Genomic DNA, 20858 nt, shown 5'->3' on the forward strand with positions numbered 1-20858 from the left:
ACCACCATGTGATACAAGGTGGAATTACAGAAAAGAACAGGCTGAAGCAGCTGGTGGTAGTTAATCAAGTTAACTCAGATCAGCTGGAGAGAAAGACCCTAAATTAACATCAGTGGTACTGAGAGCAGCTGTAGATAATGTTACATCTGTGCAAATGTTTGGGACAGATTAAAACAGTTTGATGATGCCCTCAGGTGCATGACTGTCATCACTGACAAATGAAAACAATGTAACCTGATTTATTTCATTCTGTTACAGAAAATAGAGAATAAAACAAAAATAAAAACAGCAGAAGGTTTGTATCAAATCCAGCTCAGCATTTCCAAACATCGAGGTTTTTACATCTGCATCAACACGTGTGTGTCTGCAGAGTCCCAGCAGACATGTGACGGACACAGGTCCTCCTCAGACTCACCTGACCACACACTCAGGTGTAGTCAGGTCAGGTGAGTTGCACCTGTGACACGTTCATCGCCCACCTCTTGAACTGTGGTGTAACATGGCCCGGCGGCAGAGGCGGAGAGCGCCACCTGCAGTCAGAAACAATAAAGTGAAAACTGTGCTGCCACATTAGAAACACATCTGTGTGATGTCACATTCCTGTTGTCGCTCTGTCACACTGACCTCTGCATTCAGCTTCCTTCTCTTCACATCGTCATACACGTGTAACGTCAGCAGTTCGCAGGTCTTCTTGTGATCTCAACCTGCACTTGAGCCACAGCACAGACCACCAACCCTCTCTGCTCGAGGGCTAGCGTCTGGAACTGATCTGGGACTCGTGGGCCAAAGAGTTATTAAAAAGGACTCGACTCCTCAGCAAGTGACGCAGTGTGTTTGTCACATTCAGACTGACCCAAAGACCTGACCTCTCACAGCCAGCAGCTGACCTTTGACCTCCAACATGCAGCTGGATCATAAACTATTGTGACTCAGTCAAACCTCAGGGAGGCACTGTGAGAGTCAAAATGCAGGTTCTGCTTTCATTCTGGTGTCTGCAGAGGTCCAGCCCACAAAGCAGATCTTCAGTCTATCAGTCCTCCTGCAGCTCCCCCGTGTGGACAGACGCTGAACCACAATTTTTCATAAAGTGTGACCGGCGGCATCAGCCTCACAGCTTCCTGTAGAGCGCAGGTGTCAAACTCGAGGGCCAGTGTCCTGAAACTTTTAAATGTGTCCCTGCTGCAACACACCAGAATAAAATTAGTAGGTCATTAGCAAGACTAGAACATGACTGCATGCTGAGCAGGCAATTCAGGCCATGTCCACACTAATACGTTTTCGTTTGAAAACATCTTTTTCTCTCCGTTTCGGCCTTTCGTCCACACTGAGAGGGTTGAAAATGCTCTCCAAACCGGATACATTTGAAAATGCCATTTTCACTTTGCAGTGTGGACAGCAAACCCAGAGCCTTTTCGAAAACAATGACACATTTTAGTTGTGATGCAGTCCTGTGACCAATTAAACTAAGATAGCGGAGGGCATTACACAGCAGTTGTTTTGTTTGCTCTCAATTTTGACAGCCCTATTAAAGATTAATATCAGTTTGTACATGCTCCAGATAGCTTTTCTTCCAATTCTTTAATTCTCAATTGCTTTTGCAACTTTGTACTTTTGTGTCACTTGCAGCAACAACTCCACCTCATTGTTAGTCCATTTAAAAAACTTGACATTTTGCCGTGACGTTTCAAAGAGCCGGAAAGTAAATAAACAGCAGACAGAAATGAGGTAGGTCAAATTGTCTTGCATTTCACGCATGCGCAGTACTAGAACGTAAGCGTTTTCGGCCGTTTCAATGTGGACGCACAACTCTGTGAAAACGACAGTGTGGATGCAGTGTTTTCAGATGCAAACAGTTTTCAAATTTATCCGGGCTAGTGTAGACGTAGCCTCAGCCATTTGATTCATGTTAAAGCAGCTCATAAGTAAATGAACATGGTGCAATAAAAGTACTTTTAGAAGTACAATTTTTCAAAAACTCACATTTATTTAAATCAGGGGTCTCCAACTCCAGGCCTCGAGGGCCGGTGTCCTGCAGGTTTTAGATGTTTCCTTAACACAACACAGCTGATTCAAATGGCGAAATTACCTCCTCAATATTTCTTGTAGTTTTCCAAAGGCCTGGTAATGAACTAATCATTTGATTCAGGTGTGTTGACCCAGGGTGATATCTAAAATCTGCAGGACACTGGCCCTCGAGGCCAGGAATTGGAGACCCCTGATTTAAATTAACTTGAGTAGGGTTGGGGGTTGCCACCTCAGCATGCAGTCAAGGCTTGCTAATAACCTACTAATTTTAATCAGGTGTGTCGCAGGGACACATGGAAAACTTTCAGGACATCGGCCCTCGAGTTTGACACCTGTGCTTTACAGGAAGCTGTGAGGCTGATGTTGAGGACTGGAGTTTGACACCTGTGCTGCAGTGGAACATTACAGACCCTCTTCTTGTGGATATTTTAATGCAAACAGAGACAGTCTGGATTTAACATTTTCAGATTCAAAGGTGATCTGATGGTGGAGATGGACATCTGCGGCCTCTTGTTGATGACATTCTGATCAAACGTTATTTTAATGTCTCATCTTCAGAATCTTTAGAAAAATTAAAACAAGTATTTCTGAGTGAGATGCAGTTTCCTGGAAATATTTCAAAATGAAAGCCTCACTAAACACTCAATTTGAAACACAGGAAGTGCTGAGGTTGCATGATCAACATCAATAAAAACCTTCAAAATGAGAGTGATTATATTCCAATCAAATAGGAAGGTCAGCTGAATCTCTGAGCCCATGTGACTGAAAAACATTTATGTGGACCGTTTAAACACAAACACCGGACCTGTTTCCCGCTGACCTTCAGTCAGAAACGATCACCGTTGACAAACCAATAATCAATAACAGCTGCTTCTTCTATGGTATCCTGTCAGGAAACCACAGAAGAAACAGCTGCAGGTGATCTCTGTGAAAAATGTGAGCATCAGTCCAAACATCAGCTGATCGATCAGCTGATCCTCCCTCAGGCCTGACATTAAAAACTTCATGAAGCAGAGAAAAGATGAAGCTGCAGCTTGAGGTGGAGGAGGTGGTGAAGAGAGCTGGCTGTGAGTAAGTAACACTGAGCCTTCATCCTCTGTGGGATGGAAACAAAGGCTCCACCCACACTCAGGTTCACTCGGTTTATTAAGAGTCGTGGTCACAAACAGAAAAACAATCCAAGAAGAAGAACAAACAGCTGACATCGTTAGCTTTACTTAAGACGACATTCATTTACATCTGGGGTCACCCGGTGGACCCGCCACCTTGGTCAGATCCACACGGTCCCGACCTGAGCCAGCTTAAACTGGTCTGAACTGGTGAGGCGTTAAAGGGGCGGGTCCCTGACTTCTGTTAGTGCTGATTAGGTGAAAGTTGAATTAGTTTGAGTTCAGCTGGAGTTTGTTTGGTTTCAGGTCTTAGTCCACAGGAAACAGTCTCACTGTGAGCCAATGAGAAGACGAGGGGGTAAGGGCTGATTGTCCGAGCAGCCGCAGAATCATTTCGTGGAGCTCATTCTGATTGGTTCTGATAGTCTAATTTAGTCAAGCCTGTAACGACTGGTTGGTTCTGAGCAGCTGGATCTGGTCCGATCCCGTACTGCTGGCGCCGCGATGGCGAGTGAACACTTCGAGAGACTCGTAAGGCATCACAGGAAGTCTGAGGGTAAGAGTCGAGGTGACTGTTTCTAGTGTTTAGTTGTTGGATTTTTCATTGGCCGGTTCAGTCTGAGGGCAGTTGTGACCTTCCGTGCTGGCCCGCCCCTCACACATCGCCGTGAGTTTGACAGAAGGGACGGAGTGTTACAGTAAAGGCACCAATCACAGAGCGCGTGGGACGATGACAGAGCAAGGAAGTCGTAACAGGCTTTAGTATTTTGGGAAACATCCAAGCATGAGGGAGCGCACCCTCGCAAACAGGAAGTTCTCTCCACGCAGGCCACAGGGGGCGCCGTTTCAGCAGACATACTAATTTGTACTTCCTCTGGAGATCACACTGCGAGCAGCACGAGCGCCGACCGTGGGCGTGGGCGGAGCTTCGACTGACTCGTTTTAATCAGTCAGTATAACATTTTTAGGTTGTGATGACATCAGCGGAGCGTGCGCGTGCTGAACCTGAACTCTACGATCTGTGGAGGTCTGCAAGTCCTCCGCTTGGCCCACTGGACGGAAACGCTACGGTCGACTCGTTCAGACCTGAGCTGTAACGGGTGGAGTGGAGGGTGGTGCCTCCTCTACGCGACTGCGAGATTCCTGCTCTTTGATACGAGCAGCTGACTGGCCATCACAGCTGTCAGACAATATCATACATGCGATTATAACTTAATAAAAACTATAAAAACGATCAGCGCGTCAGCTGAGAGCGTGATTGGCCGTGCAGGTACCAGCTGACGGCGCGTCGCCTTCATGGTTTGTTTAGAAAACAGAGCAGCTGCGTCCTGACCTGCAGCCAGTTTCAGGTAACGTTTTAAAACAGAAGCTCAGAAATCTGTGGAACCACCACAGCTCACACCGGCCTGTGACGGGGCCAGTTTCATCTGGTCATCTGACTGGTGGGTTTCTGTGCATTACTTTTGGACCTGAGATGTGATTAAAGCTCAGAGAAGGCCACATGACCACATCGGTTTGAGGCCGCGATTTGAACCGTGCACTCTGTGAGTTGGAATTTAAGGCAGCATAGCGCCTCATTGCTCTGAAAATCACGCAAGGGCAGTTTTGAGTTTCAGCTCATATTTAAACATTTAAAAAAAGAACAACAGGAAACGTGACCTCTGTGCGACCAATCAGATTTTACTATGGGTTCAATTATTTGTAATCTTTGTTTCCTGGCATGTAATTCGTTGGGCGGCTCGTTTTGGCCTTTTAATTTTCTCAGGGGTTAATCTCACAGAGTGCCACAAGGCGACTGCTGTTGTGACTGTGTGCCGTATAATAAGTGTTTGCGTATAATGAAGTTCAACTGAATTGGAGGATAAAACAACTGTTCACGCTCTAAACAGCTTGCATTGCTTTGTCTGGTGTTATAAAACAAACACACCCCTCCCTCCAGAAAAAGGTCTGCCTCTTTCACCACCAAGTTCAGCTCCAATATGGCAGACAGAACCATCCTGTCACGCACGGTGACTATACCATCGTCATGGAGAGAGGCAGGCTGTAGGTGGAGCCTGTGTGCCACCGCCCACCTCCCACTCTCCATGTACCGACACCTAGCAGTCTGCTTCTAGGCGGCATGCTGTTTGCTATTTATTCTAACACGAGGCTTCCTGCCTCAGGTGTGCCTCACGTATCTACCAACCCACCAGCTTCCTGTTGCGCAAAGCCTCGAGCGGACAGAAGTCACTAAGGCGCTACTGGACCCGCAGCTCGCCACTCGCAGTGTGACGCCTGGTTAGTTTGCATACGGCTTCAAAGTGCAGTTCAGTCTTTTTGGTGTTCAAGTGCATTCTTTGTTCTCACATTTATGGCTTCTTAGTAACAGACTTGTGGACGCGGCAGCGGCGCCGGCGCCGTTATAGTCTCTTGGTGTGTTTGGAGTTATAGTGGCTCCGCATGTCTTTGCGCAGGCGGAACTTCTCACCGCACACGCCACAGATGTACAGGTGGACGTCCATGTGCTTCTCCAGCTGTTCGCCACCCGGGAAGATCTGGAAGCACACCTGGCAGATGGTTTCCCCAGCTGACAGGTGGGAGATCATGTGACGCACATGGTCATGTTTGAGGAAGGTCCCCTGGTCGCACACGGGGCACACGTAGCGCGCCATACCTTTATGCATGTCAGTGTGGAGGCGGAGTTGGCGCTCACGCAGGAACTGCTTGCCACAGGTCTGGCAGGTGAACTGCTTTTCCTTGGTGTGGACGGTGTAGTGCTCACGCAGGTGGCAGCGCTGGTAGAAGCCTTTGCCGCAGATGCTGCAGAAGTGTTTGCGGCGGTGGTCGGGCTCGCCGCCTTCCTCCAGCATGGTGGGCCGGAACAGCTCCTGGTCGTGGCAGGATAGAGCGTGCTCCAGCGCTAGGCTCTCGTTCTGGAACAGCAGGCCGCAGTGCGGGCACGCCAGGTCGGCCGCCTCCAGTAGCCCCTCCTCCATCCCGTGCGGCTCCTCCAGCAGGGACGCCTCATCCTCGCCATGGGAGTCCGACTCGGCTCCGTGGGATTCACCGCAGCGCTCGGCGTGCTCCTGCAGCTGCCGGCCTTTGATCAACACCTGGCCGCACCTGCCGCAGGCACATATGTGCCCCATGTGGTTAGACAGGTAGTGCGCGGACTTGTCCTCCTCCAATAACAGAGCGCCGCACACCTCGCAGGGCGTGCCATCAGCATCCTGCTTCTCGTCTTTGACCTTCCGGAGCTTGGCGGGGATGCCGGAATCGTTGCCTTCGAAAGGCTCGCTGCTGTTTTCCAAACCGGAGACACCGGGCTCGGGCTCGCGGTCCGATGGCGTCTTCTCCCTCAGCGCTGGGTCACCAAAGCGTGCACTAAAATCTCTGGCGGCGTGCTCGCCGACACGGACCACCTCAATCTCAGGGAACATGCTCTCTTCTGGTTCGGTCTTGATGCTCCTGGTGGACCCAGCCTCGCCGTCTGGTCCGCCTGGGACTGACCGGGCAGTCTTGGCCTCAGGCCAGTCGTCCTCGCCTTTACAGATGACCCGGTGCTCCTCCACGCTCTCTGAGGCGGAGCTCTCTGCTTTACTTGAGTCGTTGTCACCCTCAGTGTTGCCTCGGGGTGGGTGGAAGGCTTTGCGGTTGGTACAGGTGAGGATATGCTCGATTAGAAGCTTCTCGCAGCTGAACACGAAGCCACAGTCATCACAGGTGTACGTGCGACCGAACCTAGGGCGGTCCTTGAGAGTTGAACTCCTGCCACCCGACCGCTTCCTCAGGTCACACGGCTGCTCACCTGCTCCGTCTGAAACTGGCGCCGCCACAATCAGAGGAGTGGTTGCCGCCTCTTCAGTCGTGGCTGGCCTGCCAACTGCAGCAGGAACGGCCGGACGCCCCGTGCTGCTCGTGACGGCCTTCGGCAGACGCTCCCCTTCAGGTGCCGCGGGCCGCTGCTGCTCGTACATGCGCACACCAAACATCATCTTCCCGCCAGCAGGCCCAGCGGAGGAGCTGGATGAGGAGGAGGAGGCAGAGGAGGACGGCGTGATATTGGAGCTCCTGATGTCCCTGAGGTCCTCCAGCGAGTCGGGGATGTAGTACATCTGCAGGTATGCCATGGACGCTTTCAGCTCCTCAAACTCATAACTGCCCACGACGATGCGCCCGAGGTACATGAGCTGCAGGATGAGGTCGAAGCACTCAGCACTGATCTGCATGTTACTCAGGTCCAGGCGGCCCGCCCCCTGCTGGTCCCGGATGAACATCATCCTGAAGTAGGAGCTGCAGGCCGCCAGCACCGCCTTGTGAGCCCGGAAGTAGATGTCGCCGATGGCGATGAGACAGTCGCACAGGAAGCCCCACTCGCGCTGGTTGTTGAGTTGCTGGAGGACGTGATCGCTGTGGCTCGGCCTCGCCATCGCCCTGTGGACAACAGAGGAAGACAGAGTCAGAATTTATGAAGCAGCAAGGTCGTCTGCGGTCGACTTTCATAACGTGTGAGCCGGCACTCGGCAAGGAGACAGGACAGGCTGCCAGGGTGTTTTTGATGCCCCAAATCATTATTGTCTCTTATCATTAACAGAAATAAGAATAGCTTTTTAATGTATAGTGAGAAGACAACATTAATATATTTGCCTCAGGCTATTTAGCCCTTTAAGACCTACCATAGAACCAAGTCCGCCAGATCTTATCTTTACATTTTACATGCTGTAGTGCCATTTGTGGGAGCATTTCAAGTTGCTATACATCAATACAACCGTTATAGCCCAAATTTTAATAATATGTATGCATTAAGTCCATAGTAACTACATAAATTGCAAAGTGCAATAAACTAGAAAAAAATAGAAAATCGTTTTTGTTTTGTTTTTTACATATATTTCTAGTTAGAGAAATTTAACAGGCTTATTCCTCAAAACTGTAAATACAAAAAAGTTGCACAAAATAGTTTCCCACCACGAGAAATTTATTTTGATTGTCTTCATAGTTTTATTTTTGAGATAAACTAATTTTTATATACTACAAGAAAAATGAAAATAAATATTATAATGCAAATTTCCAAAAAAACAGCATGTGCATCAAAATAAACTATTTCCAACAGTGTAATTTGACTTCTAAGCATCCCAGAAACGATACAGAAAAGCATAAAGTCAAACATGACTTTTAAAAACACCAACATAGGCCTCTAAGGTAAAAAACTACATTTTCCGCGAAAATGACGTCACTTACGGTTTCGGACAGGTAATGGCAGACATGCGATAGTTTGCGCTGATTTATATTCCAACGTAGGAAGTGTTATGAACAGCTGATCGGATCGGCAAAGCGTGTTTCTGGAATATTATGTTTTTGTTGCTGGAAGTGCTTTTTATGCAAATTTTGCAAAGCTATATGTGGAAGGAAACCGTGACCTAGGGCAAGCTAATGGAATAAGATGTAAGTACAACTCCTACGGTTTCATATGCAAAAAAAATTATTGCGCTACCTTACGTGGTTCCAGTTCTACAGGGATTTAAAAATAGTTACGCAAAATGGAGTGTGCCTGCTCCGACCGGTTGTAAAGGGTTAATGATATATTTTATGTAATAATTTATAAAATTAGGGTTAGAAACGATAGAAACGATAGAAGACAAATGGCACGATAGACACTTTTCTATCGTCCACACGATATATATCGTCATATCGCCCAGCACTAACTGCAGTGATGAATCAGTGTTTACTTCTCAGGAACACACTGCTCAGATTTAACATGCAGGCACACACACACACACACACACACACACACACACACACACACACACACACAGGATGGCAGGTTTACTTCTCACCTTTCTAAACTCGCTGTGGGGGAGGATGCTTCACCTCCCGTTGGCTATTCTCACAGGAAGTGACACCCCCCCCACACCTTCCCTGTTATGTGACAGATGCGTTTGTGCTGCAGGACAAGTATACCTGTACACACCCCAAGTTACTGCCTAAATAAAGGTCCACCCTGGCCCCAGCAACATCTGGAGAGTTCACAGCAGACGTCCTGTGGACCAGGTTACAGTAAACTGTGAGCCAGATGTGCCTGACACACCCAACAAATCTGGATCTTTAAGGTGGACTCTGCAGGAAACTGCAGATGCAGGGCACGTCTGGGCCAAACCGCTCTCTGAGAGAGTTCTCTGCTTGCTGGTTACCCGAGCCCTCATCGGCGGGTCTGCGCCAATAACATCTGCAGCGATGCCAGATGCGGGCGGAGCTAAAAACAGGTTTCTGTGCTGCAGGAGAAAACTGGTCGCATGCTGTTTTCAGCACCGTGAAGTGAACCCGGTCCTGTTCTTCAGAACTGGAGCTTTTTGTTAGACATGTACCTTCACTGCCCCACCTCCCCCTGCCCCGCTGCTGCTTGGAGACACTGAAACCCATCAGAAGATGTCACTTCCTGTGTCAAAATGGCATGTAATCAGAGCAAGACGTTTCCTCCCGTCACCTGAGCTGAACAGTGATTCACATCTGATTGGATTCACTTAAAATTTTGACATGTTTTTATTTTCAGCGATGTTGTCCCGTCTGCGTGAACTGAGCTGCCATCCCTCCCCGGTTCCACTGATGGTTCGCCTGGCTGTGCTCACAGGTAAAGTTCACACAGAGTACACTTTTGACCAGCTTAAGTTTTCTGTCTTTGTGTCATGTCAGCTGATCCCACAGCGCCTCAGAGCGTCGCGCCTGGTAAGAGATCAGTGGCAAAGTAGCATCACTGCCCGTGTGTGTGTGTGTGTGTGTGTGTGTGTGTGTGTGTGTGTGTGTGTGTGTGTGTGTGAGAAAGAGAGTCCTGAAAGCCATAGCAGCAGAACAACATAAAACCAGCTGTGAGGGAGCTCACCTGCCTCAGGTGCAATCAGAAGACTCGCCTCTTTCAGATTTTTAAACATTTAGTGTCAGCTGACCACCATCAGTCACGTGTTTCTGCGTTAAATCTACGCCATAGCATGACGAATCCTGACAAATGCAACTACACATCGACGCAGCCCATGATGAGTGTGATCGGTGCAGCTGTTTCCAACTTCTTCTGCCTCACACAATTCCTGATTCAAGAAAATCGACTGGCAAAATCTCCTGCGCCAACTAGTGCCCTGCATCTCCGTGCTCTACATCTATTAGGCTGCAGAGCGCCTAATAGATACATGAATCATGCTTCACTGCGACAGCAAGGCAAGAACACTCAGCGGTCCTCTGGATATCGGTGGTGGCCTTGCAAACTGACACATGACTTCAGGAAGTGAGGTCATCATGTGAGATCAACGAGCCAAAATGTTCCAGTAGAATATGAATTGATGAGCGTCTGACTCCATTACAGACGGTCAAGTGACTGATTTCCAAACTGAGTTCTGCCTCTCAGACGAGGCTTGGGATGGCATTGTATTCTGAAATGGATGGGCTCTTTGATCACATGATGTGACGTAAGATCAGTTCAGAGTTCGGGGTGGTCCCGCTGATTTAAAGCCAAAACTGAGCTCCTCCAACAAAACCTACAAGAAACCTAATCCTGCAAACGGATGACACAGACATAGAATGCACCTCCACACGAGTCCCCAGACACCGCTGCCTACACGCCATGTGACAGTAAGAGCCAGCAGTGGAGTGAGCTTGTGATGAGGTTACACAGTGGAAAAGCAGGACTTTGATCAGCTGTTAAAGATGTGACGGCGCCGTGCAGCTGCTGCAGTTACATTAAATTAGGGAATGACCTTTTTATATCCCATCATAAACTTCATCATCATCATCATCACACTTTTCCAGAAATATGCAGATAGGATTTTAAGAATACCTTAAAATGTTCAGGCTGGTTAAATCCTCAGTTTCTAATCACAGCCCAGCTCAGAGTTTACAATTTTAAATGCTGACACATTGTTTTTTCCCCACTTTCAGGTCAATTGTGATATGCAGTTTTTCACGAGTTATTAATAAGAAGAGTATGCCTTAATCATGTTATTACCAGAACAAGTCATTTACACTCTGATCAGCTGGTTGCTGTTCACAGGAAGGTCTCAGGGCTCAATTTATCAGCCGACACGTGACAGTCTAGGTTCATATCTGATGTGTCTGCTGTCAGGTGTGTTTGAGCTTTGTGAGGTTAAAGGTCACAGGTCAGAAACCTACCTACTCTACTGATCAGTAATCAATAAAAATAATAATGTGATCACTGTGAAGGGTGGATAAAATAAATCTGGCCTCTGTCACCAGACTCCACTGTAAAAACCACTCAAATCAGAGCCCCCATCCTGTTTACTCTAAGTCCCCTCCGGGCCCGCAGGCACGCGGTGCGGGCTGTCAGTCACCGGCAGACAGGCCGCGAAGGAGCCACCGAAGTGGGAGCGAGCCCGTGGAAAGACCGGAGGGAGAGGCCGGCCACACCGCCGAGCTAAAATGGAGATTACAGCTCGGCAGAGATTAGCTGCTCCAAGCTAACCCCTGTTAGCGTGGTCCACACCGGAAGTTACGGTGATCGCTCCTCCAAAATGAAAACACAAAGCGTGACGAGGAGTGAGCGAGACCACCGTCAGGGCACCGCGTGCATCACAGCGCGTCTCAGTGACAGTCAGACATTCCCCGAGGGACCGTCAGTGAACCCGGAGCTCCTCCGGATGCTTCAAAGCTCAAAACTATTCGTTACGACTTATATTTTGAAAGTAGCCACCGGATGTGATGCGAATAAAACCGGGCGTTTACTGAGCGCTCTCTCTCCCGCAAACAGCCCCGCCGCCCCCGCACTGCCACCCGCATTCAGCACCGAGAGCAGGCCGCGAGCATTTCCTTCACCGCCTGCCGCCCAGGCGGCCACGAAGCCCGGGCACGGGCCCGTCCACTCACCGTGGGTCCCGGAGGCCGGCGGAGGGGCTGCTGCTGTGGGGTTCCCGGGCTCCGAAGGGTCCTCCGCGGACGGTTTGCTGTGGAGACGAAGGAGCAGCCTCTTCTTCTTCTTCTCCTCCCGCAGGATGAAAGCACTTCCGCAAAGCCCGCCGCGCCGTCAAGCCGCACATAGCGAGGAAGTCCAAATAAGGAACTTCCGGTCAGAGTGGGGCCCTTCAAAATAAAGTTAAATAAAGTTTTAACGTTTCAAAAATAAGTTTCTGCCTTGATGGTTCGTTTAAACTCCGTGCAACTAAGCTGACACCATGGGAACGTGTGGGAATGTGTCGCACAGTGAAAATAAAAAAAAAAGTAAAATGAAAAACTGTATCTGCTCAACCCACCAGCCACACACAGAAAACCTGCGTCACAGATACTGAAGTTGTAATAAAAAATTTAAGAACTTTAACCCAGCGGGACATGTTTAACTGCAACAAGCAGCAGTTCACAGGTGGGCATTAAATCATAATAAATATACGTTTCTGGCTTGGACGGGGCCTTTCACAGTTAAATAAATAGTGTCAGAATTTTGTCTTCATTGAAAACGACCACAGGAAACAAAGTCTGCTTTTATTTTGAAAATAATAACCGGAAGAACTTATTTGTTTTCTCTCTCGCTTGTAGGCTTGCGTGAGGCCTCCCGCCACCCACATTCAGTCAGAGAGCAGCAAGGAGGTCTCACTCTGAGCTGAGCAGGAGACTCCGCCTGAAGAAGCAGCAACGTCTCACTCTGTTTCGTCCACCCATCAATCATATACGAGGTGGCCCATACCTGAACGATCTCATCACTGCAGCTGCAGCACCAGTCCGTCTGTTTCAAAGTAGCCTGCGATTTGGAGGCAGCACCTGATGAAGCCAACAGTACCACATCATCTGCAAAATTCAGAGACAAGATGCTGGCAACGCCCAGATAATCTGCCCATCATCGGTGACAAAGGGCGTCCTAGGCGGAGCCCAGCACCCACCGTGTCCCACTCACTGCCAGGAATGTGGACCACACCTCACAGCATACCCGCTGTGGTCAGTAATAATCAGTACTGCTGATCATCTCAGTGAACACCAGCCTAAGAAAACATATTTACACAGGTTATGAGTCACTTCAGTCACCAATCGAGGTACAGTGGCCCAGCTGTGAAACAACCAGGTGTACACATATGTGCCTTAAACTCAGATTACTCTGAGAATACTCTGAGTTTCAGATTAGACGGAATATGATGGGGTTTAGTCCCTGAGCTGCAGAGCTGAGGCGTGTTTGTGAGTCTGTCTGCTGCACGGTGTCGGTGTGTGTTGTGTCACGTGATCGTGCCCCCTGCACGGTGTCGGGGTCTTATGCTGCTGGCTGACAGCCTCTGATCGGTTTCACTTTTTTTTCAGAAAATTATTGATGGCACGATGACGTCATCTTTCCTGCTCCGCGTTTATTAAATTACTGATCAGCCTTCGAACGTTTCTGACGGCTCACGTGACCGCCCCATTTGACCCATGTTCTCGCGAGAGGTGACGCGGCTCGTCGCGAGATCCTCTGCAGCAACAAATCGGCTCCGATTCTGAAGACGATCTGCTCGTTTCTGCGGTAAGGCGCTCATTAACGGCGCGCGTGCAGGACCCGCGCGAACACGGGATTGCCGGGCGGTGGGAGCGTGAACACGCGCCCGTGTGCGCGTGTGTGCGGAGGTGATGAGGACGTGCGTGTGGTGAATGAGATGAAGGATGGAGGATGCTGCGCGGCGGCGGGCGCGACGGCACGTGCACGCGCAGAGCTGGTGTGTGACTGGGTCGCGCGGGTGTCCGGTTTCCGGTGTGGTCGGGTCAGTTCGATGTGAACACCCCGCCCCTCCCCGTGCATGCGTACGTGTGTGTCAGGTGCAGGTGACCTTCACTGAGGTCAGAGGTGGCGTCTCCAAGTAAGCCTGACAGACTTAATGTGACGTCACAGGGTTAAACGACACCTTAAGAGTTTTTCAGGTCTGAATGTGAAACCCTGCTCTGTGTTTGTGTGTCTGTGTGCCTGTGTGTGTGAAAGTGTGCATGTGTGTGTGATTTGTGTTTCTGAGTGTGTGTGCGTGTGTGTGTGAGAGAGTTGCTGAAGATAAGATAACTCTTTATTGTCATTGCACACTCATACCTTGTACAATAGTACAATGAAATTGGAAACTCCCACGTCAGCACAACTAAAGACAACACAGTTACTTAAAGTGGATTTTTTTTCAAAGTGCAAGGAACCCAGACAGTGGCATGCGTGCGCCCCTGTAGGAGCTGCAGTTCCTCTGATGTCCCCCAGACGCTCCAGCAGTGAGCGGTAGAAGAGGCTCCTCCTCAAACAGAGGAGCTTCATCAGCTCTTTTAGTGAATGAACCTGCACCCACGCTCTGTTCTACAACATCGACCAACCACAGTGCACGAGAATCAGGAGGGCTCTACCTTGTGGCGTTATTCAGCACTTACACGTTAAGTACTTACTGAGCTAAAGCAACAGGATTATCGGTAACACAGCAGCAGCAATGGACTTGACCGACTAGAGATATATATATCATCTTCTATCACCACAGCTGCTCCTCTGCTTCGGTGTCACAGTGAAGTTCCTCCAACCTTCTCTGAATTTCTTCAAGACATCCTCCATCCTGTCGCACATTAATAAGTGTGTATGTTAAATGTATGCGTGTGTGCAGTGATGATGGAGGTCAGAGTGTGTGAGGAACCACAAACCGCCCAGACTGAAGTCCGAGTGTGAACTTGTTGGGCTCGGGTTTGTGTTTCAGACGGGGTCATGGAGGTGTCGTCGCACAGCCTCTTCCTGCTGCAGCAGCTCAACGTGCAGAGGGAATTCGGTTTCCTGTGTGACTGCACCGTTGCCATTGGAAACGTCTACTTCAAAGCTCACCGCGCTGTGCTAGCCGCCTTCTCCAACTACTTCAAGATGATCTTCATCCACCAGTCCAGGTGAGGGGTGGAACAGCGGCATTTGAACTCTGTACCTGAGTAGAAGTTAGTTATACACCTGTGCTTTGGGTCATCACACAAGTACAGACAGTATAAAAATGGGCATGTTTTCTGAGAACCTGAATTCTTTTAAATCCCCATCAGGTGGTGACTCCTCTGATGCTCGAATCCTTTGTCCTGATAAATTTGTTGGCTTCCTCAACCAGCTTGGGTTCCAGGTCAGAGAGGAGGATTATCTAGGGCAGGGGTCCCTAATCCCACTCCACAAGGGCCGGTGTCCCTGCGAGTTTTAGATGTGTCCTTGATCCATCACAGCTGATTTACATGGATACATTACCTTGACATGTCTTGAAGTTCTCCAGAGGCCTGGTAATGGACTAATCCTGTGATTCAGGTGTGTTGACCCAGGGTGAGATTTAAAACCTGCAGGGACACCGGCTCTCGTGGACTGGGATTGGGGACCCCTGATCTAGGGCGTGCTAAACGTACGTTCTTCAGTCAGATCTGCCGCTTGCTGTCATTGTGACGGGAGTGATGAAAAGGACTTCACTAACCAGCCGGTGACAGTCTCTGCGTCGATCCTGTCATGAAAACGTTACCAGACGACCTGCTGTTAGCCAGCTAGCTGTGAGTTAGCAGTGCAGCATGAATCCAAAGAGGGTTCGCTTGTCTGAAACCATGCAGCTGCAAATAGTTCAGCCTAGGGAGTTTGGATGAACTGGCCAACCTTATCCATTAAAGACAGGATTCTACTGCTTGTTGGCAGGCGCGTTAGTGTTAGCTAAGATTAGCCATGAGAAAGACAGCTCAGGATTGGATTTGCTCTCCACAACCAAACCGAATGTTAGCGTTAACTACAAACTTGGAGCTTGACTGGTCAACCAGTGGCTAGCTGTCAGCTACAAACAGATGCACTGTGAGGACATGTGAGGACAGTTTATTTGGCCTTAGCTTTTAGATGAACAGCGGTGTGTTTGATTTATAACACAACAAAAAAATAATGAATGAAATTTAATGTTTTATCCCAATTATTTTGTTTTCATAATTTTTAAGAAACAATCAAAAGGTAATTAAAATCCAAATATGATTGATCAGCCCTAAAATGTGTTTAAGGCTAGAATAATGCTGAAGGCTTGTACCGGTGTTTGTTCCTTTATTCCAGGATCTGGATCCTGTGATCCAGAATAGAGGGACAAAACTTTGGTCCAAACCTTCAGGAGAATATCGGTCCAAAACATCAGGATGCACATGCTGTTTTTTTTCCGAGGTGCTGACCTCATGTCTCTCTGTGTCCCCAGCGAGTGTATAAAGATCCAGCCCACGGACATCCAGCCGGACGTCTTCAGCTATCTTCTGCACATCATGTACACCGGTATGTGTCCCAAACAGCCGGTGGACCACAGCCGGCTGCAGGAGGGCATTAAGTTCCTTCACGCCTACCAGCTGTGCCGCAAAACTGGAGAGGGTGCTGCTGAGACTGCCAACAACGTGGTCCGCATGTCCAACCTCTATGGCATTCAGATCTCTTCCCAGCTGGCCAGCAAGGAGGGACCCGGAGTCCCCAAGACCACCACGGTGTCCCGCGGGGCCGAGGATGGGCGATCCTCTGACCGAGGGGCCCGGTCTCACTCCCAGCTGTCCCTTGCTGTCGGACTCGAGGGGGTATCGTCGGACCATCAGGCCTCAGCGCTACGTTGCTCTGTGGCATCCGGAGACGATTCTGACATCTCAACTACCCGTGTCAAGCAGGAACGCTTAGAGGAGGAGGAGGACGGTGAGGAGGGTCCAGGTGCAGGGTCTCCAATTCAGGACAGCAGTCCCATTCAGGGCCTCCTGTTCAAAGACCGGCCGCTAGTGCTGCTCTGTCCCCGCTGTGGAGAGCGCTGCTCCTCCCCAGAGGGCCTGCGGGAGCACCTATTTAGCCACGCCCTTGACCCCGCCCGTCTCATGGAGGGGCTGTCACAGGGCGGTGAGCTGGATGCCGGCCTAGAGGAGGGTCCTCCAGGAGCCCAGGAGCAGCTGGATGCAGGATGTTTAGAGGAAGCACTGAGACAGAGCCAGGCGCTAGCCAACCAGCTGGCTGCTGAGCTGAGGCGGAGCCGAGGAGGTGGTGGGAGCGGAGGAGGGGGGAGTAGCCCCGCCCCCTCCCTGCACTCACGCAAACGTAAGATCGCCTGCGCTGTCTGCAGCTTACGCTTTTCCCACAAGAGCCAGCTGCAGGAGCACATGTACACCCACACAGGCAAGCCGTCCCGCTACCACCGCTACAACCGCCTCTGCAGCCAGCTCTTCCAGGCCTCCGCCCACTTCTGCGACAGTGCTGCTGAGCCTGGGGGAGGGGCTGGGGGTGGAGCCTCAGTGGGCACCCCCATAGCGCTCTCTGAGGAGCCCAACAGGGACACTCAGGACAATGGCAGTTCCTGCTACTCCCTGGACTCTGAGATCTCCCAGGAGAGTGTGGACGGCGTTCCGGTCGAGTGATGCCATCTGTTATGAGGGATGTGATTGGACGGAATAGTAATTTCCGCGGGTGGTGGTGTTCTGAGTGTTTGATCTGTACCTGTTTGGGAGTGTCTGTGTTTAATCCAGTGATGTGGTCATGAGGTGCTGAGGTCAGGAGGTCGGACTGTTTGATGCTCAGAAACATCAGCAAAACCAGACTGATTGATGATTAATGATTAATTGATTGGGAACTGTTTCTCTGGTTTGAAACATTTGCTGATTTGTGCATGTTGAGCAAGTTTCTGGATTCTTATTACATGATTCATTGATTAATCAGCAGATTAATCAGAGATTAATGATACATCAGTACTTTGACTAATGTCACTTCCTGTCATTCATGTCACTGCTTTGTGTTTCCTTCTCTGAAATTGAGCCAGCAGAGACTCTAAACCTGAAAGCAGCCAACACTGAAGCCCATCCGAGTCTGAGAGGACTGTGGGGAAGAGGAGACAGTGAGCACTGTGATGTCAGAGCGATCTGTGATGTCACAACCTTTCTGTGGATGCACTGACATGCGCAAACTACAAAAAGTGAACTACACAGATTTCTGTCATTTGGTGTCAGAGTGTCGTATATATAAGGTGTAATCTACAAGTTATCAGAACAGGTCCAAACCAAAAACTGGATCTCACGTTCAGGATCATCTTCCCCTGGTTTTTGGATCTCTCAGTGGAAATCCTGTCAGTTCACCTTCCAGTTTTATTTTTTACCCACGTTTTCTTTCCCTCCATCTTGCCACACAGGATTAGGACTAAAATTTACAGCAGTAAACCCTCTCGGTGACAAATAACGAGTAAGCGCCGTACACCTTACATGTAAAGTTTGAGTTAGTCTTTTGTCAACGTTCATCGTCAGAGAGCACAAGGCTTCTTGTTTCTGTCCTTTTAGTGTTGTCCACAAAGAAACAAAACTAAAGTACAGACTTCAGTAAATAACACTGTATGGCTAAACGTATTCACTCGTCTGCATATGACTAATAAGTCATAGTTCCTTCACTAGAACTAAGGGGCAGAGTCCAAGTCCTGAAAAGCACACCCACACCATAATCTGCCCCACTAAGCTTTACATTTGTCCTGGTAACCACCGAACCTAGACTCATCCATCAGAGTGTCAGATGGAGAAGCGTGATTGGTCACTCCGGAGAACATGTCTCCACTGCTCTAGAAGTCAGTGGCATTGTGCTTTACTCCACTGCATGTGATGCCTTCATTGCCCTTTGTGATGTACGGCTTAAGATACAAATGGTCACCATGGAAACCCATTCCATAAAGGTCTCTAATCTGAAGGCCACATGAAGTCTGTAGTGGTTGACTCTGCAGGAAGTTGGCGACCTCTGCGCGCTCTGTGCCTCAGCATCGGCAGAAAGTTTATCACCACAGAGTTACAAATGTTATCAGATGGAATACAACAAAAACATGCAGATCAGAACACGCAGGAAACACAAGACGGCATCCAGGTTAGGACGAACAGATCCCTTTGGAGGAGCTTGAAACGTTCAGGTTTTGCTTCTGAAGGTTTTCCAATGACTGAGTCCTGCTACACAGAGCTTTGAGAAGATTCAGAGTACCCTGAAAACGAGTGACATCCTCAGAGGATTGAATGAATATCTGCCAGTGCAGTGAATTTACACCCACCCAACAGCCAACAGGACGAGGAGAAGAAGGCAGCAGCTGCAGAAACGTACTGGCAGAAATGACCTGAAGCCACTTGGGTTCTCGGAGCTCTAGAGGTTCGATAGTGAAGCCCGGGAGGATGACCTGTCATTGAGATTAGCCGGAGTTAAACCAGGTTTTTATTGGACCTCTTCGCTGAAGCTGCTCACACCCGCTAACCTCAGTCTGCAGGACCAAAGACATAGAGGCAGAGCTCACAGTTCAGGTCAAAGCACGACCTAACGTCAGTCATCATCTGCCAAACTGAGCAGATCTGAAAACTCTTAAATTCATCCTGTCTCTGTTCTGCTTTTCTTTAGTTTCTGCTAAACACGAGCTTACACCGAGGTAAAAATTAGTCCCTGTAGAAAAATCTCTGATTGAGGTGTTGCCCCTCAGTAGGCTTCAAGAAGCGGTCCAATCAGGATGAAGTGAGCTTAAACAGGCGCTCAGACACAGATGGGAGGGTTGCACTGAGGGTGTTCTTACATGGAGTCGGGATTAAAAAGCAGCTGATGGTTTAACTTCATTTAAAGGATCATTCCACAGTTTCTTCCATCTGACTCAAACAAAGGCAAGCACAAAAAAAGACAGAAAGGACGGGTGGGAAAATAAACGTTTCCCAATCTGTGGGTCAGGACTCTCGCTGGGTCCCAGCCTACGCCCACAGGGGCACATTTTTTATTTACATTTTTAAATAAATTTTTAAAAATATTCAATCTTTTTTATATTTATCATAAAACTGTGAAAAATCTTTAAAACAAATAAAAGCCAAGAGAAAAGCACGATCTGAATCTTATTTTAAAAAAGTTACTGTCAGAGTTTGAAATATTTTGTTGGAATACCCTATTAAATTTTACATTTTATTTTGAAATGGTTACACTCCTATACGTTCTAAACTTTTTATTTTGAAGGAGTCATAGTTTATTGCATTTTAAATACCTTTATTTTGAAGGAGTTACATTCTGTTGGATTTAAACCTTTTATTTTGAGGGATTTGAAGTTAGTTTATTTTAAACATTATTTTGAAGGAGCCAGTCTGTTATATTTTTAATTTATTAATTAATTAATTTTTTATTTTTGAAGGAATTATACACTGTTGCATTTGAATCTTTTTTATTTTGCAGTGGTCCTATCTTGTATTTTAAACCTCTTATTTTCTTATTCAATATGTTCTATTCTAAACTTATTTTGAAAGAGCACCAATCTTGCATTTTAAACCTCTTATTGTGAGGGGGCAATAGTCTTGCATTTTAAACCCTTTACTTTGAAGGAGTTACACTCTTGCATTTTAAACCTCTTATTTTGAAGGAGTTGATCTCAATTCCATTGTAAACCTTTTACTTTGAAAGTTTCCACCGGCCAGAGGGAAATTGGTGGTTCATCCCAGGTCTCTGCTGTTCCTTTCTGTGTCACATGACCAGCGCTCATTGATGATGAGGTGTTAATGATTATTGATCATGTGTGTGACTGTCGTGCCGTCGTCTTATTTCTGTGTTTCGCTGTAAAAAAATAAACAGGAAGTTCAGTGTCAAAATGTTTTTGTAAACGCATCTGTTTTTCATGGGTAGAACAATAACGTTTTGTAAATAAATGTTTTTTTCACCAATCAGATCGAACCCCTGCTGTTGTTTCAACATGTAGATGTACATGCGTATGCACATGTGTATGCCCTTCATTTTTTTTTATTATTGATTTTGAAACAGGTTTTAATCGGCTCGGCGTGGATGTTGCTGGGTTGCACCGCAGC

The 20858-nt window shown here is 48.3% G+C and overlaps 1 protein-coding gene and 1 long non-coding RNA gene across 7 annotated transcripts; one reads left to right on the forward strand and one right to left on the reverse strand.

The window, feature by feature from the left end:
* Nucleotides 1-223: 223 nt before the first annotated feature.
* On the reverse strand, nucleotides 224-12176 carry LOC102080025 (zinc finger and BTB domain-containing protein 1). The gene is made up of 4 exons (XR_003214227.1): nucleotides 11976-12176; nucleotides 1981-7547; nucleotides 625-1179; nucleotides 224-530 (listed from the first exon to the last, which is right to left on the reverse strand). It is a non-coding gene; the product is annotated as a zinc finger and BTB domain-containing protein 1 (long non-coding RNA).
* Nucleotides 12177-12291: 115 nt separating this feature from the next.
* zbtb25 (zinc finger and BTB domain containing 25) lies at nucleotides 12292-20720 on the forward strand. Of its 6 annotated transcripts, none has more exons than XM_003446708.5 (4): nucleotides 12292-12465; nucleotides 12639-13129; nucleotides 14774-14954; nucleotides 16253-20720. In XM_003446708.5, exons 3-4 carry the CDS (start codon nucleotides 14782-14784, stop codon nucleotides 17433-17435), a joined length of 1356 nt encoding a protein of 451 aa, XP_003446756.1. In that variant the 5' UTR covers nucleotides 12292-12465; nucleotides 12639-13129; nucleotides 14774-14781; the 3' UTR covers nucleotides 17436-20720. The 6 variants fall into 6 exon arrangements, with proteins under 6 accessions (XP_003446756.1, XP_005452565.1, XP_005452566.1 ...); XM_005452508.4 differs by having other exon boundaries at nucleotides 12639-13034; XM_005452509.4 differs by lacking the exons at nucleotides 12292-12465; nucleotides 12639-13129 and adding an exon at nucleotides 13163-13688.
* The last annotated feature ends 138 nt before the right edge of the window (nucleotides 20721-20858 follow it).

Source organism: Oreochromis niloticus, linkage group LG15, assembly GCF_001858045.2.
Source record: "Oreochromis niloticus isolate F11D_XX linkage group LG15, O_niloticus_UMD_NMBU, whole genome shotgun sequence".
NCBI classification, from domain to species: Eukaryota; Metazoa; Chordata; class Actinopteri; order Cichliformes; family Cichlidae; genus Oreochromis; species Oreochromis niloticus.

What these genes read in the sequence shown, in the direction of transcription:
- zbtb25 (XM_019345573.2), top strand. Translation starts at nt 13,732, where the DNA reads ATGCTGCGCGGCGGCGGGCGCGACGGCACGTGCACGCGCAGAGCTG. An exon ending in CACGTGCACGCGCAGAGCTG is followed by an intron (nt 13,778 to 14,773) that starts GTGTGTGACTGG and finishes TTTGTGTTTCAG; the next exon opens with ACGGGGTCATGGAGGTGTCG. An exon ending in ATCTTCATCCACCAGTCCAG is followed by an intron (nt 14,955 to 16,252) that starts GTGAGGGGTGGA and finishes CTGTGTCCCCAG; the next exon opens with CGAGTGTATAAAGATCCAGC.